The following is a 19,270-nucleotide window of genomic DNA, read 5'->3' as shown; positions in this document are numbered from 1 at the left end:
CTTTTGTTGTAACTGAATAATATGTCCCAATCTTTATTCTGGTCAACAAATTGCACTATTTTACAATATTCCAATTAATTGATGATACAAATTTCATCTTAACACACCTAATTTAAAAAATTGGAAAAATTCAACTAAATGATTTGAAAAGCCTGACGTAAAGCTTTTCAAATGTGACTTGGATTTAAAAATATTTTTGAACCCTCTGGACAAGTAAAATAGGATTTAATGGATAATTTACACACCAGGTAGGACACTAATTTACTAAAACATCTAGTACTTAGAATAAGGCTATTTTTTATTTTCTGGAGCTGTGTTATTGTCCCTTTAAGGGAAAATATTGACCTCTCTTAAAACACCAACAGAGTGAGTATACTACCGCGAACATAATATGTAAAAAAAAAAAAATACAATAAAATACACAGGATATAACCCATGAGCTTTTCATTCAAATGTATTGTTTTGAAATTTAATTCACGAATAGGAAAATTAATTCGCATATTGTAGTCCACTTTAGTTTTACCACAATATAGTAAGAAGATAAATCGGAAATATAGCTCTTGTGTAAAGTTGAAACCTCCCAGTACATGTCCTCAGTTACATCCGTATCGGTAATCCGTACATACACTAGACAATTTATCTGTTTCTCGTATCAATCGCTACTTTGTACACTCTGGGTGTTGTTATATTAACTATAATACAATTAATATACTAGTAAATTTCTCAGAGAACATTTTCTTTGACAATTTGATATTCGAGGAACTACTTGAAAGCAAATACGAAAGTTTATTTGAATTAGGATACTTCCGAATACACAAAATTGATCATTCTTTTAACAGTATTTTATTAGTGCTATTTTATAACCCTTTTGATTCCACAATTTGCGATGCTTTCTTTTTCTCTTTTTTGTTCCCATTGACAGATCCGACATGTAGCCTAGATTTTACAAGATTAATAATTAATAGTGTTATCCAATCTAGGTTAAAATTAAACTAGAATTCCGAGGGAGTACTGACGTGTTTCGGTACGTCAGGTCACGCCAGGTCACGTCAACAATCAAGTTACACCATGAATTATTGAGTATAGTAACATCCAATACCTATTAATGGGGAAAAACCTGTCATTTTGAACTCTTAATAAAACCGGAATTTGACATCAGGGCTATCATATATGCAAAGGTCAAGGGTCATGGAAAGGTTAGGTCACCAGATAGAAGGTCAAAAGTCGAACAAAATTCAAAGTGAAATCGGAAGTAAACGAAATCGAAATTAAAAAATCGGCACCATAAGGTTTGTTGCCATTTGGAGTAGATTCAAAACAAAACAAAGTTTTTGAAATCGGAATCAAAATGGCGACTGAATATCGATTTGTTTTGTTTTTTATTTTTGTAAAATCCAATATGGCAGCCAAGCGGTTGAAAATGTTATTGAACAAGGTCTCTGAAAATGAAAGATAATATCTGGGGCTAACACTACTATATGTCATTTTTGGTCTACTTTTAATATGGAGAAAACTATTCATTTTCGGGAAAAATCGGAAGGTTCGGTAATTTCCGGAAGTTTCCAGAAACCGTCACAAAATTTTTTAATGTGCCATTTGAATTCCTACCAAGTTTCAACTTGATACCTCAAATACTAAAGGAGATACGCCCTCTTGAATGTCTAAAAAATGTCGAAAAAGACTTTCGAAAATCTTTGATGCTAAAACTAATCGAGCGAACTTCCGAATTTCGAAAAGTGCTTATGGGATTCGTCCAAAGAATTCAAAAATGAAAACCCGACGAAGATCCGTTGATAATAACCGAGATATCGGGAATCTGAGATTATTTTTTGTCCCATCCGTAAAACATTTCCTGTTTGTCATAAATGACCAAATTTATATTTAATAAATAGATCCACCGAGGTTAACCACATCTACGTTGTCAGAATGTTTGCACCACGTACATTTTTGGCTGAACAAACTGACTTAATTCTCTAAAAAAAATTAAATAAATAATAAAATACTTACAGAAACAATACGCGTCTAGAATTGTTAGATCCATAAAGCCATACTCCCTTTAACGATTATCAGTATGGATTTCCAAAAAAAGACAGTAAAACTAGATACCAGCCTAGCGGATAGAAAATTATAAATTATGTCAACATTTTCTGACTGTCGACGCGGCTGGGGATTTTGTTTTTCGAGATCTGTACGCGGGTTATTTGCGACTATTTCTGAATACTGATATGATGTGTTTCAGGTTAGGGGACGAGGAAAATTTATGGAATCAGTTGGAATAACAGAAGAGGGACGAGAAGAACGTCCAGTACCACATAGTTTTGTAATAGGTATATAATTTTGTTTCATTACAGGTTGGATCTAAACAGAAAAACCAAAGATGAAGATGGATATAGTCGATGACGGTTCGCCAGGTAAACCGCTATACAGAGAAAAGGAAATGGACGACAAGTCGTCTGATGTTACTGAGGAGAATTTGGCTGATGATTTCAGATATTTATCGTCTGCGACCATTGATAGTATTGAAGAAGACACATTACGTCATGACCTCGAAGAAGTTGACGATAACGTGTTCACGACCGAGGCGAACGAAACCGACATAAAAGAATCCGGATTCATTTGTTTGCAAAATATGCCGTATCCGTTGTTACCCCCAAGGTCAATATTCCTTAATTCAAGTCCAGCTGCATTTGGATCACGTGGCATAAACTTGGCAACTAGAAGTTCTCGCAGGCGGTATAACAGTTCGGTATCCCACACACCTCCGGTTCGAAAACAAGTTCGCAGAATGTTCACTAACGGAAGAGAAAGATGGCGACAACAGAACGTAAACGGCGCTTTCGCTGAACTAAGGAAGTTGGTTCCTAGCCACCCCCCAGACAAAAAATTGAGCAAAAACGAAATTCTCAGACTTTCAATAAAATATATCAAGTTATTGAGTAGAGTGTTGGAATTTCAGAAACAAAATGACACCGATGATAATAGTGATACAAGCGATGGTTCAAAATGCCTCAAACTGTCTATAGAAACAGGCGACCAATCACGTGATATACCGCACCATTCATTTACTGACATCTCTCTCTCTCCAACGTCATCAACGTGTAGTTTTTACGAAGATGGGGTACAAGATATGAAATATGATATGGAAACCTCGTCCGCGTGAATAGGACACAAGAATACCTTATATAAGAAAATGGAAACGGTATAATTCCACGGTCATTCGGTTATTAATTCAAATTATGCTGAATGTGTGGATTTCTTTATTTTATAATTTACAATGCGACCTGTATCCTCGCCGTGGTATTGTTCAGAACTTAATTAGAGCAGTGTAATTCGTATGTGTACGACAATGAATTATTAATTTGTTATTCGGTTAAGATAAGGCGAAGTTCAGTTTAACTTTATTCAATCGGGTTTAGAGTCATACACATCCAGCTATAAAGTATGTGAATTGATCAAATTCACACACTGTTCACAAAAACTTCACAATGAATCCACAATATAGTCACTGGTGTAATAATCTGTATTTTGTGCAATATATGCCCCATGCTACCCACTTGACCAGAACACGGACAAACTACTACTGTTGTTGACTTCCTGGATTTGCATATTATTCGAACATCTCTTCTATTGACTAATGTACTCTATGTGTATAGTTGATATTTGAAAAGAATCAGTGCGGTGCCAAACAGAACGGAACATTATGTTACTAACAATCTAATAAACAGATGCGTTAAATGTGATGAAGTGTATTATAATGTATTGTTGTTGTAATTATTAATAAAATATGTTTTGTTTCAAATGTTGATCCACGATTGAAACCCAAATATCCAGCAACATCCATCCACCCCTACACACACAGCCCTGCCCCCTGTCTCTGTCCTGTAGTCGTCCGCTTATCACTATACCCCTGTGCAACACAAACTCTTTCTGGCTGAAAAAGCTGCATCCGTGTCTGAAGTTGCTGCCCCTGCAGGAATAGTCGGCAGGGTTGGGACAAATATCGTATATTGATACATAGCGATTATTGATTGTAGGAATGTCATAGGAAATGGCTAGCATGATTATATTTTAATTTCAATTTATATTCCATTATGATGTCTTTTTTAAAAAATCCATTAAACACTGTATCGCCTTCACATGCAACAGAAAGGGGTTAGCTGAATGATTTGCCAACGAACACATCCAAATTTCCAATTGGACACCCGATCCTTCTGTTGTTAAAATGTTTAGCCTGCTTGAAGCGACAACAGGGGCGGCCTCTGCGTCATTGGTGCTGTTGCGGGATCAGTTGGATGGAAAGGGTCAATGTTCCGAGTACAAATAAGTGCTACACGTTAAAGATTCATAGTAGTGTCAGTAGCAAATCAAGGTAGAGCAGGTAGGAATTCCTCTGTCTGGATACAAAACACCGTCTTCTATTCTACAGGTAATGATCATTATTAAACAGAGGTTACGTGGAAACGAAACATGCGACCATCAGCAGCAGTGAATAATTGTGTTAATCAGGTTTCGCAATCAGTTGCATGACTTTGTGGGTTATTGCCGGAAGTCGTCCGAAAGCAACACTTATCAACCACTGCATCCTTTTTCAGAAAAATGAACAAGAGATAAATCCGTGATTTGCCATTATCAGCAATGAACAATTTCTGCAAATTTGTTTACAATTAAGACACTAATTTATAGTACCGAGTTCACATGAATCTGTGGACGGACACTACATTGTAGGATGCCGGAATCAAATTATACGTCGTTTGCTTTTTGTCTAGAAAATTCAATTTGTGAATTTGTACACTGCCCCGATTCTATGTGCATATTTTAAATCGGATAAGAATTATGACAGTCTAGAGATCTTCACCTGTTGGTAAAAATGCAGTTTTTCGATTAGTCGTGATTTAACTATGGGGTTAATACGCACGCACATGCAGGGCAAAATTTGACGAGAACCTTCCACGAGATCGCTGCTAATATAGGCATATACATTGGTTTCCATGGAAAGAAGTTTAATGAACATGAGTAGTGTGCATGGAGTTGCGACATTGCAAGTGACATTAGGGTTAGTTTGAATATGGTATTACTAAACATATATTTTTGGTGACGGTCATAATACCTCTTAATAATGCAGATACACATTTAGAGTAGCTAAGTCTCTAACTCAATACCATCCAAAGTCTTCGACATTGAATACACGAATTATTTGCCAATTTAAATCAACATTGATGTTGTAATCTTACCGGGAAAAATGGGCTTTTGATATCCAATATTTAAGAGAAAATAAACATTTTACCATTGGTACACGAATCGTGTACCATAATGCGTTTCAGCGCCATTTGTAACTAGGGACCCGAAGAATGGGGCTAGACATATGCCACAAATTATGTCAAACGGTGACGCCATATTCTATCTGGAGAGCATGCGCAATACATACTATCGGTGTAGACTGGAATAACCAGAAGCTAGAGATTGCCATTCGATTGAGACTTCTGGTGTATTTCGCTGAACATAACTGATTTGAAGTTAGGGTAAAAACGGAAAACAGTTTATACACATTCATATTACATTATTATATGCGTTGCGATCCATTTGTGTCAATTTCTAGGTCCCAAATATTAGCGATTTAGCTCCTTTAAAGAACGTTTAGATTGTGACAACCTTGTTTAAAATACCTTCACATTCACCGCATATAAAATTTAAAAATTTGATCGCACATATAATACATTGTTTTTAAAGATTTTCGTGTCTAGATATTTTCTGTTGATTGTCTTAAAAAGTATTCTACTTAATAATAATCAATTACTGAGCTTCGAGATCATCTCTAATCTTATTTTGTATTATAATACTTGTGTGATCTGAATACAAATTAGCCGTCAAATATTCTCCCTTAGCTGACTTTTTCTACAATTAAATCGATAGTGCCGGGGTTATCTGATTGGCCGTCATCAACACACATTTAATCCCCTTATCTCTATTGGCCACTCTCTAATGATCGTCTGATATTATTGGAAGAGGAAACTTATTAGTTCTAATCCTAAGGAAATAGCGTCATTCACGTATAATGATACGCAAAAATAATTGCTCATTCCGATTCGTATAACTGATAATACGTCATAGCCTTCCTCTTTAACAACCTTCCATTAAATTTATTGAAAAAGAACTCGGCGATTCTCCTTCATTAAATAGTAATTGATTCCAGTCATTGATTTTAATACGCCTACATCTTTCAGTGATTTATTACTAGAGCAGAGGTAGAGACGAATTATTACAGATCAAGCCACTGCTTCTTTCGTATTGCAGTTTGCAGACATTTCAAATTAAATATGGTAGCAATGTTAAATACAAAAATATAGTAGGATTGAGGAAAATCCTGAAGACGACTGGAATTATATACACGATTCTACATTTAAACACGAGCATTTTTTTTTTTAAAAGTTATCCACAGTAGAATTGCAATGTGCATATGTTCATGTAGCTTAAAATAACTAGACCTCTGCCAGTTTATAAAAAAATATATAAAGTGTCGTTTGATGTAATGATTTTAGTAAAGATTAACCAAATAGTGGGTCAGACGCAGATTGACCAATCGCTTGCCAAAATTGTCTCGATCGGAATAAAAAAAGAAAAAAAAACCAACACCATGTTCTGGGCACTGTCAGCCCATAAGGTCATGGGAAGATGTAGAGTTGAATACTGCATCAAAATCTGGCAATATCGCTTTAAGCTAAGAAAATCTGGTGAAAATGTAAAAATAACGGTATTCATGTCATCGAAACAGTACATTACATGTAGCCTACAGAAAACACATCACATTCTTAAACAATAACGACTATTATTATTATTAATAATCGGTTGCTACTCGTTGCCACTGCTTCGGGGGTATAATAGAACAAAACAGCCAAAGTGACAATTTACGGCAATAAACAAAACTTGAAGTGCTGCAAAATAGACGACTACTAAAGGCACTCAACTTAATGCACTTATCTCAATCACAGGTCTTATCATTCAGTTTTATTTGAAATGACATAAGTGTTTGGTATTTTTGAAGCCACGAGGTATGCCAGAACTTAAGATGAACGATAAGCGTGCCCCTTCTGTCTACCACATGAAAGAAGTATCTTTATATTCACAATTTCTTGTCCTTTATAGAAAAATGTTTAAAAGAAACATAATTATAGATATCCATACAATTTTGAGTAGAAGGCTTTATATTTCTAAAAACATCATTCTTATAATAATAAAGCAAGAGTTTAATTATTAACAAGTGTTTTGTACTTGACGAACTTAATGGAAATAACAACCAGCGGCTGCCAGGCAGGATACGCCCCACAATTTGCAAGAAATGGATAGAGAACAAGCTAAACAAAAAAATGGGATTTTTCTTACAATGTGGGCGTATAAAAATAAACCTTTACAAGGACTTGGTATAAATTGAATATTTCCTGTATAATTAGAAATTTAACAAGAAATAATGTAATTAATTGTATGAATTATCACAATCTTACACTCTTTCAAAACCAAAATGGGCTACACTGTGTCCCCGTTATGGCTCTTAATTCTTGTATATCTTAGTACTTGATTTTGTTCAGATTTTGTTACTTATGTGTGTGTGATTATGGATTATGTCTTAGCAGACAAGTCAATTACTAAGTTAAAAATTTGATACAATATGGTAGAATTTTTAGTAAAAATTTAATAAATAACAAAAATTCCAAAACAACTGCCTTCTATTAAATTTCTCACATACTTTTACCCAAAGGTTACACAGAAGATAATTAATCTGTTTTAATTAACAGGAAATATTATCAGACTAGTTATGTATTTGATTTAAGGCTCTGAACTGAAATGCAAGGGTTACCTCCCTTTACACAGTTCTGACCACTGGCACTGTTTGAGTCAAAATCGCAAATTTACAGCTCACATATTATGGTTTCATTACTGAGTCACTTGGGGTGCAAGCATCCACAAGCATTGACAGTCACAATAATAGCTTTTATAAAATTAATAGGCAGTTCAACACGTTCTGAAAAATAATATTTAACCAATTTAACCTTCCCTTACAAACTGTTTTTTTTCCATGTGTAGTTTTGCATTTTAAAATCCAAGTTATCAAAAGTTTCAACTGCCTGTCATGTTATTTAGGAAGTATGGAAAATATTTCATTGTCAGATAATGGCTCTCTGTATTATTATATTTCAGCCTACAGTTTCCATTACTCTTTTTAGATCTCCTAAACTCAATTCAATGAGGAATGTTGGTTAACAGGAATGATTTCTTTATTTTCATTATTTACAAATATAACAGCACAGCGTACAAAACAACTTTAAAGATACTATGTACATAAAACTTAAACATATTGTGTAAAAACAAGCAAATTAGCATTTTGGAATCAAGTAAGCTTAAATGCCGATATTTCTCAGTAAAAAGCTGAATCAAAGAAATATATTCGGATTTTGAGTTTTATAAAATATAGAATAAATTTCAGAGAAATATTATTTACGGATTTGGCTTTATAATATAGATATGATGTATTATAACCTCAAAATCTTGTTTTGCTTTAACTTAAAACAAAAGGAATCTACTTTGTAAATTATTACACAGTCCTGACACCTAACATTCTTGATTCAAGTATATAACAATTCTGAATTCCTCAACATTGAAGCTTGATCTGCTCTTACTTTAACAATCAAACACAATCAATACCCTATTGATTACACTTTGTCATAATGTGTCAATAACCCCCAATGATCGCTTGCAAATCTTTGACAATTTTTCAGCCTCTCTAATCCAACCAGTTCAAAATAAACAGGGTTTACTGTACGGGGTATGGAATGTTTTATATATAGTCGGTCAAAACGACACTTTGGTTTAAATTGTCCTCCAAATTCATTATTGTCATTTCTGTTCATATCCCAAGTAAATTTAGCTTCTGGTCTTTTTCCGGTCACTTCCCATAGATCAAATATATTTTCTGGAATTCCATTCATTTTAGCAATCTGCAAATTAAAAGAAAATCAGTGAGATTTGAAATTATATTTTAATATGTGTAAAGAAGCAAAAGCTTACCTTAAATTTGGTCTAACAATCTAACTTTAGGTAAACCATACAAAGGGGCCCACAGTGGCTCAGTTAGTAACTGGGAGGTTCCGTGATCGATCCCTTTGTTTACCAAGAAGTTCATCAGGATTTTCCGGTGTGGTTTCCCCTTGTTAGTGGTACAGGATGGTAGATCTGGCAAGGGACACGTATAGTCCCTCATCAAATTGGAAGAAAACCCAAGGATCCTTAGCAGTTGGTATTCGATAGAAGGGTCAAATCTCCTTCATAGCACATTGTATGGGGTATGCCTGTCATCATTAGCCCAGTTGGAGCAGAACAGTAGGATATTAAATCTCATTTCATTCATTATCATATAGAAAGATTCCTCTTAGTCTTTTGCCAATTTGATATTTAAACTCAGTGTTCTGGAGAAGCCAGTAACTTCAGTAAGTAAAGGATGCAGTGATGGAGGCAAGATATATAATAATTCTAGAACAAGCCATCATATTTCAAAAACAATTAATTTAAAACAATAAATTTAAAACTATAAGTTAGATTTAGATTACAAACCTCCGTGTCTCTAATATTAAGATCTCCTCCGAATATAACTGTTCTATCTTTTTCAAATTCTTTTACTTTCTTAAACGCTGATCTTAGTTGTTCCATCCTTTCTTTACTATGTTCTTTACAGCTTTCTAAATGAGCTGTCATAAAACTGAACTTGATACCTTTAATAGTAGCCTATAATTATAAATATAAACTATAAATATAACGTGGACATAACACAGGCCTTACCCTAACTTACACAATAATTTCACAAAGCATAGTTTAACATAGCACTCTTACTGGACAATCTTCCATCAGAAAGAAATAATTAACAGTCCAGAGGTACTTTGAATGGCATGACAATACTAAAACTAACAGATATTGATACAAGGTACAATTTTATAGATACATAATTACTGAATTTATTACTAAGCAATGTGTTGTATGTTGCAGAGGTTTCTATTATCGATATCAGGCAAATGATACAAATATATGGATTTGTATATTATTTGTAACTATCAAAGAGAGGGAGAGAAAGAGAAATGAGGTTTAACATCCACTTGACACAAACTAGGTCATTTTGGGGATAACTTATGGTTCAATTTTATTTCAATAATTCGCTTGCGCATAGCCATAGGGGTCAGCAGTTGGAGGAAACAGGAGGATCCAGACAAAGTCCACAAGATTGGACAGGCGAGACTACTCCTTGTCTCGTACAAGCGGGGAATCGAAAGCACATAGGGGTCTTTAGCAGTGGGAGGTAACCGTAGAACCCTTAGAAAACCTGTGAGGTTAGACGGGCGACCCTACTCATTGCCGGGGAATCGAAACGACGCCAGTAGACTCAATGACAGACCTTATGATACAGTGCGCACGTGCTAACCATTTGACCATCCAACACGCCAACTATCAAAGAATTCAACTGATACTGAGTGGGATATATAAGATGTGAGGGGACGGAGTCTTGGTGAAAATAAGGCACTAAAAACCGAATTCTAATGTACTGTACCTTAGCTATAAGAAGGTTTCGACCCATAATGCTTCCAGGAAACTGGATAATATCAGAACTATCAAACTTTGTGAGGAAATCTTTCTTGAGTAAGATTGCTGAATAATATTGGAAACTACCATGAACATAGCCAGAGATGAATCTATAATCACTACAATTAGCTCTGATCATAGCCTCAGATGGTGGTACTACTTCTTGTAGAAACACTACATGTGGATTCTCACTGAAAAAAACAAAACAAACAAAAGTTTACTAATCTATTATTTTGAGTGAACTCTACATCATTACAGGCTCCAGACTGTACAGCTCAGTGGACGCTTACAGTTGGTCCTCAGATTCATTCACTTGATTTGATATTTGTTTATTTCTCACAATGTCTATGTAGTTTTGCCTTGTCGGTTTTGTTTTGCGTGTATTGTTGTTCTCCTGCATTTACTATAAAACCTTAAGGTAATATAATTAAAACTATAATATTCTTAATAGGTCTATTTTATCTCACTGCCAACATTAATATCTAATTAATCAGATCTCTATTTCTTGTAAGAGGGAGAGAAATGGGGTTTAACATCCACTCAACACAAACTAGGTCATTTCGATACTTACATCTGGTTTAATTTTATTTCAATAATTCACATGAGGTTGGACAGGCAACACTATTACTTGTGACATGAAATGAAATGAAATGGGGGTTTAACGTCCTACTGTTTTTCTCCGAACTGGGCTAATGAAGACGGGCATACGCCATACAGTGTGCTATGAGGGAAACTTTGCCCGGACAGTGGCACTACAGCCTACTCTTATATCGAATTCCAACTGTCAAGGGATCTTTAACGTGCACGCCAATGTGTACACGGAACCTCGGTTTTTCATATCATTCAAATGACTAGACAACTGTCCTTGCCAGGCCCTCCGTCTTGCACCACTACTTGTGACATACCATGCCATTTAACTCAATGCCAGACCATATGATCTGAAGCACTACTACCCTTCCCATTCTATTTACATGTATATAGTATTTTGACAGGGAAGGTTGTTCCTGTGATTGAATCACAACATGATTGTTGATAGTTTTTATACTTACGCCTTGATCTTTTCATAAACTGCTTTAGTTCTAGATTCTAGATTAAGTTTATCAAGCCCATCAATATTCCATGATAATACTCGAAGTCGATGAGGTTCTGTATCACTGAAAATAAAACAACGATTATTACGTTTAGTTTAGGGAATGTCAATCTAGTATAAATATATAAGACAGTTTGAGATTTGAAATGAAATAATGAGTATTCCGTACAGTTATTTACTGTCTAATTTTACTATCAATTGCAAACATATATTTTGAGTAAACATGGGAATTAGGTATTGTCAAAGAAAGAGAAATTGGGGTTTATTGTCCACTTGACATGTTTATTGCCATAACTCAACAACAAAGATATACTGGTATACTGACTTGAAATTTGGTGGTCATTAGGAGAGGTCATTATTACAAATGTTGAATATAAGAAACAGACTGTAAATGCTGAAGTTGTTTCCAAACTGTATATAACATCAGAAAATTGAAAACTGGACAAATACTGTGTTTTACCCGAGAGTTATTGCGGCAGGACAATTTACCCAATACTACCAAGTAGTCAATATGTACTACCAAATAGCACCACATACTACGATTGAATTATGCAAGTCTGAAATATCCATTGATAGAATCAGTGATAACATACATGTATGGACCTTAAAACAAATGCATCAGGTCCATGGTGTAATAAGCTAAACATTTAATAAATTTATTTTCTACAAACAAATGAGTTGTTATTCAAATAATTGTACTTGTATCACATTTGGGGGAAATATAAGCTAATTATTTTACAAAAATGGATAGATTTCTGATAGTATGGGTTAATATTTGTTAGTATGGGGTGATCAAGGGAGATAACTGGAAAGGCAAGCCATTGAACTCATTTTTTTTTTTATATTATTGAATGATTATGTATATCTGTGGTGATATTTGGTAATATTTATCTAGTACTGGGTAGCATTGGGTAAATTGTCCTTCCCAAGATATTACATGGGTTCCAAAAAATGTGATGGACGGATGAACAAAGTTTAATAGTTCCCTGTTTTCTCTAAAACCTACATGTATACAGTACAAGTATATTACTACAGTTTATTTTATTTGGTCATTGAATTTATCTTACTTGACTGTGGTGGTTGCTGGTGGAGATACCACTTGTACATCATCATCACTCCCACCAGCTTTTCCCATACTCTCAAAATAATCATTTACAGATCTCTGATGTAAAAAAATTTAAACATATTATTCTATGAGCAATAAATATTATAAGCTGATATGAATAACTAAGATCAGATAAATATATATCATTGGATTCATAGTAAATAACAAATGAGTCATTTGATTTTTATGGCCATTATAACCAATGTTTGGTCATTTTGGAGCTGTATCGGTTTAAGGTCGTTCCACCTATAACCCATATAAACAAGCCATTGTCAACTTTAAGCTTATCTAATATCTTTCGATGGGACTATTTAATCCAAATAAATCCAAGCCAGGAAATTATCTACCATTATATTTTAGTTTGGCTTTCTCAATCAAATGTTAAATAATCAATATGAGTTCATTTTTACCTTGGATGCTGTCAACAACACAAATTAATCAATTACCATACCATTAATACTTTAAGATACAAATTCATAGACTTTTAGTTTCTTCATAGATATGATCACCGTTTTGTGTTATAAAAGGAACGGATTCATCAAAAGTTCTATTGTAGTTTACCTGCAGGTCCCATTCTCGATCTTGAAGATAGAACATAGCCAAGGCTCTATCTGTTCCTGTTAATTCTGCAAATTGTTTACATCTTTCTAAACATTCCTGTTGAGGTGGTAGATTACCATCTTCCTCTGAATCACTCATCTTATTTTGCTTACCTAATCTTCAAATACATGTAAATGAAACATTAGCTTAACTGTACATTGTCTTTAACTCAATAGCAGGGTTGGGTGCGCGTTGAATCAAAATCTCTGTCATTGAGTCAAGTGGCAAGCAAATTATTGAAATAAAATTGAACCATGTTAGTCCCGAAGTGACCTAGTTTGTAGTTTGTGTCAAGTGGAGTTAAACCCCATCTCTCTCTCTCTTAACTCAATAATATTAATATAAAGAAATGTATTTAATTTAATGGCTACATAGTACATATATATGGTACATTACAAAAGCAAAACTGTAAAATAAGTGTTTTCCCATATGTAGAAGCCTACTGTCTGTTCCAGGTGATACTCTGACTCGAAAAATGCTTGCCATGCTTTCATTTTTTAATTAAAATGGCTAAAACTTTGTGACATACCTGGAATTGTCATCCCTTTGATTTCTTCCCTTAGAATAAATGACTAGAAGTCCGATAAAATCCAGTATTCTCTTGTAAATTTCATATATTTCAACATCGTCACTTTCTCAGAACATAAACATTTCGACTATGCGTGCGTTAAATAGGGCACTTGCATTTCGCATTAGGGTAGACAGGTACATTCCGTTAGAAATGTCTAGTGAAGGAGAATTCACCCGTTTGTTTCGAGACAATAATACTTATCAGGTTTTCACACTTTGAAGCTTGTTTGAAACAATATTGTTTTTGTTCAGATTCATATGGGTTTTTTTTTCTGTTTCCACCTTGCTTATTTCGCACAAAAATTCTCAGTGGATAATTTTGAGTGACTTAAAGATTAAAGCTATTTTGAAAAGTCGGCACATGTCAGAACCATGCGAACTCTCAGAAATAAGTAAATTGGTGTAAAAGGTTAGCCCTTATTTAAATTTGAATAAATATGTCAGGTAAAATGATTCCGAATTTTGTTTTCTGAGACTTTATAGCTGATTGAGAGAAATGAGCATTTTTTTTTTACCTTTTCGGAACACTTTTAGGGGTTAAAATTTAGCTGCTGTTGTAAATAAGCAGAGCAAGACTGAAACCAATTTTCGAATTTCGTTTTCCTGCAATTTAGATCTTAAGGCTGAAACACAACTATTTTCAAAGGCATATATATAATATAAGTTATATATAAGAGCAAACGGAAATCCATAGACCATTTCAAATTTTTGACATGTCCGGAAATAAGCAATTTTGTGGGAATCACTTTTCAACTTTTTATGCCCATAAAAGAATAAATAGTTGTTTGATTTTCATAAAAAAAATTGCAGCATTCTGTGAATATTCCTTAGATGTAACCAATTGGTCACTGAAAATGACGTCATTCTGGCAAAAATTATATTTTTGCGAATATATACATCAACAGATTTTAATATTCCCCACTGTTCATTACATTATCGATATTCATAGAATTGCATTGCCTCAAATTGAATGGTAATCTGATTAAAACACAGATTCTATTTTGTTTCGGTTTTGGTATAGTTCAAAATATTGTTTTAATTGTCTTTACTACTCTAGAATCTGGAAGAGTTGTTATTATTGACGTGTTCTGGATGATGTGAGGGATTAGCCATTGAACGGTCGTTACGGCGAGTTCTTGGGCTTTTGATGCACGAACTGTGGGTAAACCACTAGAAACGTTAACGCTGATTGATTAATCAATGTCTGATGTCAAATGATCAAAAGTCGCGCTGTTGACCCCCGACGTGAACTTCCACTATAACTTGTCAGATCTTCAAGTAGTGTAGGCCATCGAAAGTATAAAAAAGCGAAATGAAATATAGATCTGTATTTTAATCGGATTGGAATAGTAACCTATTAAGATATCTTACAAATTTTTGGATTTACAATAGTTTCACATACCGGTATTCCTTTAAATATAGACTTTTAGATTTAGGCACAACATATTTGTTTCCGATGTTGTAGTAGAAAAGAAAACAAAAACAAATGAATGTTAGGAAAATATAGTCCCTTAAATAATGGAATATTGTCAAGGAATGTGTCAAACAATTATATCACTGTAGTTATTTGAGAAACATAATACAGTGAATAATAAACCAATGAAATGTTTTTAAAAAAAAATATTGCCTACGTTCTAAATAATAATATACACGTAAATTCTGTGTACGGGGCTGTACAAAGCCGGATCGCAAATTAAGGAAGGTTAAAAACATTTGGTAGCAATGGAAATTGTGACTGCGCTTTTCTTATCAAAACTCCTAACATTTATAACTTCGCTCAGAATTATGTAATTTGACTGAAGTGTGCTTTATCATTATCTATTTTTAAACTATAATATTTAAACTATCAGCTCTTTATCTTAATCTTTAGATAACAGTCACATATGTCATGTTATTGATTTAATAACTGCCTAAATGATCTTATATAATAGTAGTAGTATTTTTGTTGAAGGTTTCATTAGGAATTGTGCTACATAGAAAATTAGTTTATCACCATGCCAGTCTTAGCTCAAGTTTAAAATTTCCAACAGTTCTCAAGGCAAATTTTAAGCCACTGAATAATGCAAACCGCCATAACCAATGGACATTGTGGACCGTGTTACGTTTGAGTATGTCTTGCAGCCTCCTTCCACAATTCCATCACATGTCAGCACGGTAGCGGGTTAAAATTTGCATGTAGCTTATATCGATATCAAAAAATTACAATTTTCGGACGGGGGGCAATTAAATATTCAAGTTAGTGGGACAAACAACCGTCGTCTGGGATTCAGTAAATAACTCTTTGAAAAGAGTTATATTCTACTGAACCGAAACAACCACCAATACATCAAAGTAGGGTGAAACGACTTAAAGCAAACCCAGCACCCCTTGTCCACTTCGGCTCGCCCAGATAACTAGGCCAAACATGGCTGTTTCCAGTAGTAAAATGTCAACAAGCTTTGATTTTACAAAGGAGAAAGGCTATAAAACTTGACCTGAACTTAGTTCTCACAAGAAAGAAAGCAATGGGGTGACCATTCAAGGTATTTCACAAAGTTTTAGCCATTTTAATTAAAATTTGAAGAAATGAAAAGCAATTTTTGAGTCGTAGTATTACCTGGAACAGACAGTAAATGAGTAATTATGGTATGGCAATATATATATATATGGCACATATGCTCCAACCATATATTCCATTCATAAAAAAAAAAGATTAGTTTAAAAAGTGTAACTTGACACACCTCTCCTTTAAAGTACCACCAGACGAACATACTCAGTCACATAGATAACAAATCTTATCTCTCAACCCTCCGTGTTTCAAGATAAGAGTTGATGTAAACAAAATTGACAATAGTTAATCAAAACAACGATTGATTATTGTTATATATAATATTTCTGCCACACCCAACTACAATTAAGCATATAATCCTACCTGAAATGGGTACAAATCGTCGTTTTTAAAATCGAGGCGTTAAGCCGTTACTAAGACCGCCATCTTTATAAACGATACGCTGCCATCATGAAGGCGGGGCTAAATATAAGGCTTTATAACAGCCAATCAAAAGGGCAATCTAAAGCACTGTAACTATGAATGGTTTTCGATGGCGGTGAATGTCAGACAAAAACAACGTTTCATTAATTTAAACGCGAATATTTGGAGTTAGGCGACAGTTGTGCCACTACATTGTCCTCTGTAAGTTTAATTAATCATAAGGCGACATAAAAAAAATTGGTTGGTGATCGTCCCCGCCCGCCCAGAAAATTCTACCCGACCAGAATTTTTTTTTATTTTTTATTTTCAAAATTTACCTTCTTAAAAGTTCCAAAATGTAGCCAGGCTACGAAATTCCTAATCGCAAGAGTTAATGAAGCGGATATAATTATTGGCACGTGTTCCAATACTCTTCAAATGCGTAGGACTGAACGACATAAAGAAATTACGACCTGTTAATGGCAACAATGGCTGACATTTTTGTTTGCACGCGTACAGCACCAAATACAATATTTTGAATACAACATATACAACCTGAAACTATATGTTAAGATGGGAATACGTCTCGCCGATTCTGAATTACATGAAACAGTCTCTCGAATAAATGCAACAACAGATTTTCGGAATGGCCATGGGGGGCATGAATGACTAAATCAACCGATTATTAATATTAGTGATCGTAAGTCGTTATGCAAAATTTTTTTTTTTTTTTGGAGGGGGGGGGGGGGGCGGGCTCTTCTGGTCTTACTATTCGCAAAATACAATATTAAGAAAGTTGAATGTCTAAAAAGAATATCAGTCCAAAGACATGATATGAATTGAAAATTTTGCAACATTTGATATCCTGCAACATTAACCCAGTCGGCACCACCTATAAGTGTTCAGTTATAAATCTCTTTATATCTGATTGAATCCAAGGCGGAATATCTCAAGTTTAAATAATTAATCTGAACAATTCAAATGACGATTATGCAGATGAGTTGTGTTTTGACATGAAATAAAAGGTTAATATTCCTGAAGTATATTGCTTTTTCTGTATATTCATTAAAAAAAACCCCCAAAAAACCTCCCTCCCTCCCGGTATACCCTCCCTCCCACATTTTTTGAAAAAAAAAGACAATCACCAACTATTTTTTTTTAGGTGTTGGCCTAGCTAATAGCATAAACATACCTTATTTTAAAGATGTTACATGCATTAATAAAGAAATTGAGTTTGCCTCTTGGAACTTAAGGCATCCAATCGTAGCTAAAAACAAACACATCAGTATATCTCAACGACGTTTTTAGCTACGTTCTCGTAGCTAACATTCACAGTTCTTCGAAATAACTTACCTTGAACCCATAATATCATTTGACAACCACATGGCAGGGGGTATTGCCAGTTCAATTCAATAACTTGACAGTAGATGTACTTACACATTTTAAGCTTATAAATTGTTCCTTAACAATTGAGCTAAACTTAGAAACACTCTCGTCAAATAGTCATATAGATAAAAATAAATACTTACGCGAAAAGACACAGTTAAAGGGCTCTGCCTTCTTTCTTTCTTTCACTTTCCGCCGATGAAGTCTCTAACATCCAGCCATTTATCATTATCTTGTTATCGGTTAGCCGTTTCTCTTACGAGGCAATCGGGTACCGTCGGCATAGCTAAACCAATTTAAGCTTCCTATTTTCGTACGGAATTATCATGTCATTTATCAATTATTCATCAATTAGACTATCATATTTTATCATTTTGATACCCATAATCGCCATATCGATATAATTTGAATTAAATCAAACTTTTAACGTACCGTACCGTATTACACACTTAAACAACAAAAACGTGATATTCAAATTCATACAAATCTTTTAAAGAATTATAAGAGGCATTGCCAATACTACAGGGTGACAAACTATAACCAACACACAGTAATAGTAGAAACATGTGTAGCCACATACACAACAACAATATATATACATCAATTCACACCATTAACCTGGTCTGCCCTCTGTTTGCCCCCCCCCCCCCAATAATTTTAGAAAATAAAAAAAAGTATTTGTGATACGTTTCGGTAATCAATACCTTCTACGGTGAATAAATCCCACATCCCACTCAGTCATAAACTTGCATGTTTTAGAGCATTTCCGACAGTCTATTTTTCAAAATTTTCTTGGCGAGGTCCCCAATGGACTCGCTTCTTTGGCGTTCACAAGGGGAATTCGTTGAGGTTCGCAAGTCTGTTCGTTTGACATTTTGTTCTCTATTCGGATAAACTAGTGATCAGGCGACGGACGGTATCTGGTCAGATCTATTTATCTCGACGATCGGTG

At 34.4% G+C, this 19,270-nt stretch overlaps 1 protein-coding gene across 3 annotated transcripts; it reads right to left on the bottom strand.

Moving 5' to 3' along the window:
• Positions 1 to 8,249: 8,249 nt before the first annotated feature.
• On the bottom strand, positions 8,250 to 18,530 carry LOC126818372 (tyrosyl-DNA phosphodiesterase 2). 3 transcript variants are annotated; one of them, XM_050545760.2, is made up of 7 exons: positions 18,462 to 18,530; positions 13,374 to 13,530; positions 12,775 to 12,869; positions 11,667 to 11,771; positions 10,586 to 10,808; positions 9,601 to 9,771; positions 8,250 to 8,987 (listed from the first exon to the last, which is right to left on the bottom strand). In XM_050545760.2, exons 2-7 carry the CDS (start codon positions 13,509 to 13,511, stop codon positions 8,703 to 8,705), a joined length of 1,017 nt encoding a protein of 338 aa, XP_050401717.1. In that variant the 5' UTR covers positions 13,512 to 13,530; positions 18,462 to 18,530; the 3' UTR covers positions 8,250 to 8,702. The 3 variants fall into 3 exon arrangements, with proteins under 3 accessions (XP_050401717.1, XP_050401718.1, XP_050401716.1); XM_050545761.1 differs by having other exon boundaries at positions 13,374 to 13,525; positions 18,462 to 18,518; XM_050545759.2 differs by lacking the exon at positions 18,462 to 18,530 and adding an exon at positions 18,286 to 18,389.
• Positions 18,531 to 19,270: the final 740 nt, after the last annotated feature.

The sequence above is a fragment of the Patella vulgata genome, chromosome 4, assembly GCF_932274485.2.
Source record: "Patella vulgata chromosome 4, xgPatVulg1.2, whole genome shotgun sequence".
Lineage (NCBI taxonomy): Eukaryota > Metazoa > Mollusca > Gastropoda > Patellidae > Patella > Patella vulgata.
This window is presented reverse-complemented; position numbering and strand designations above follow the sequence as displayed.

Excerpts from the sequence above, each read along its gene's own strand:
- LOC126818372 (XM_050545759.2), bottom strand. The coding sequence starts at position 18,317 with ATGTGGTTGTCAAATGATATTATGGGTTCAAG. Across the intron at positions 12,870-13,373 it reads ATCGAGAATGGGACCTGCAG|AGATCTGTAAATGATTATTT; the intron begins GTAAACTACAAT and ends TTTTTACATCAG. Across the intron at positions 11,772-12,774 it reads CCAGCAACCACCACAGTCAA|TGATACAGAACCTCATCGAC; the intron begins GTAAGATAAATT and ends TTTTATTTTCAG.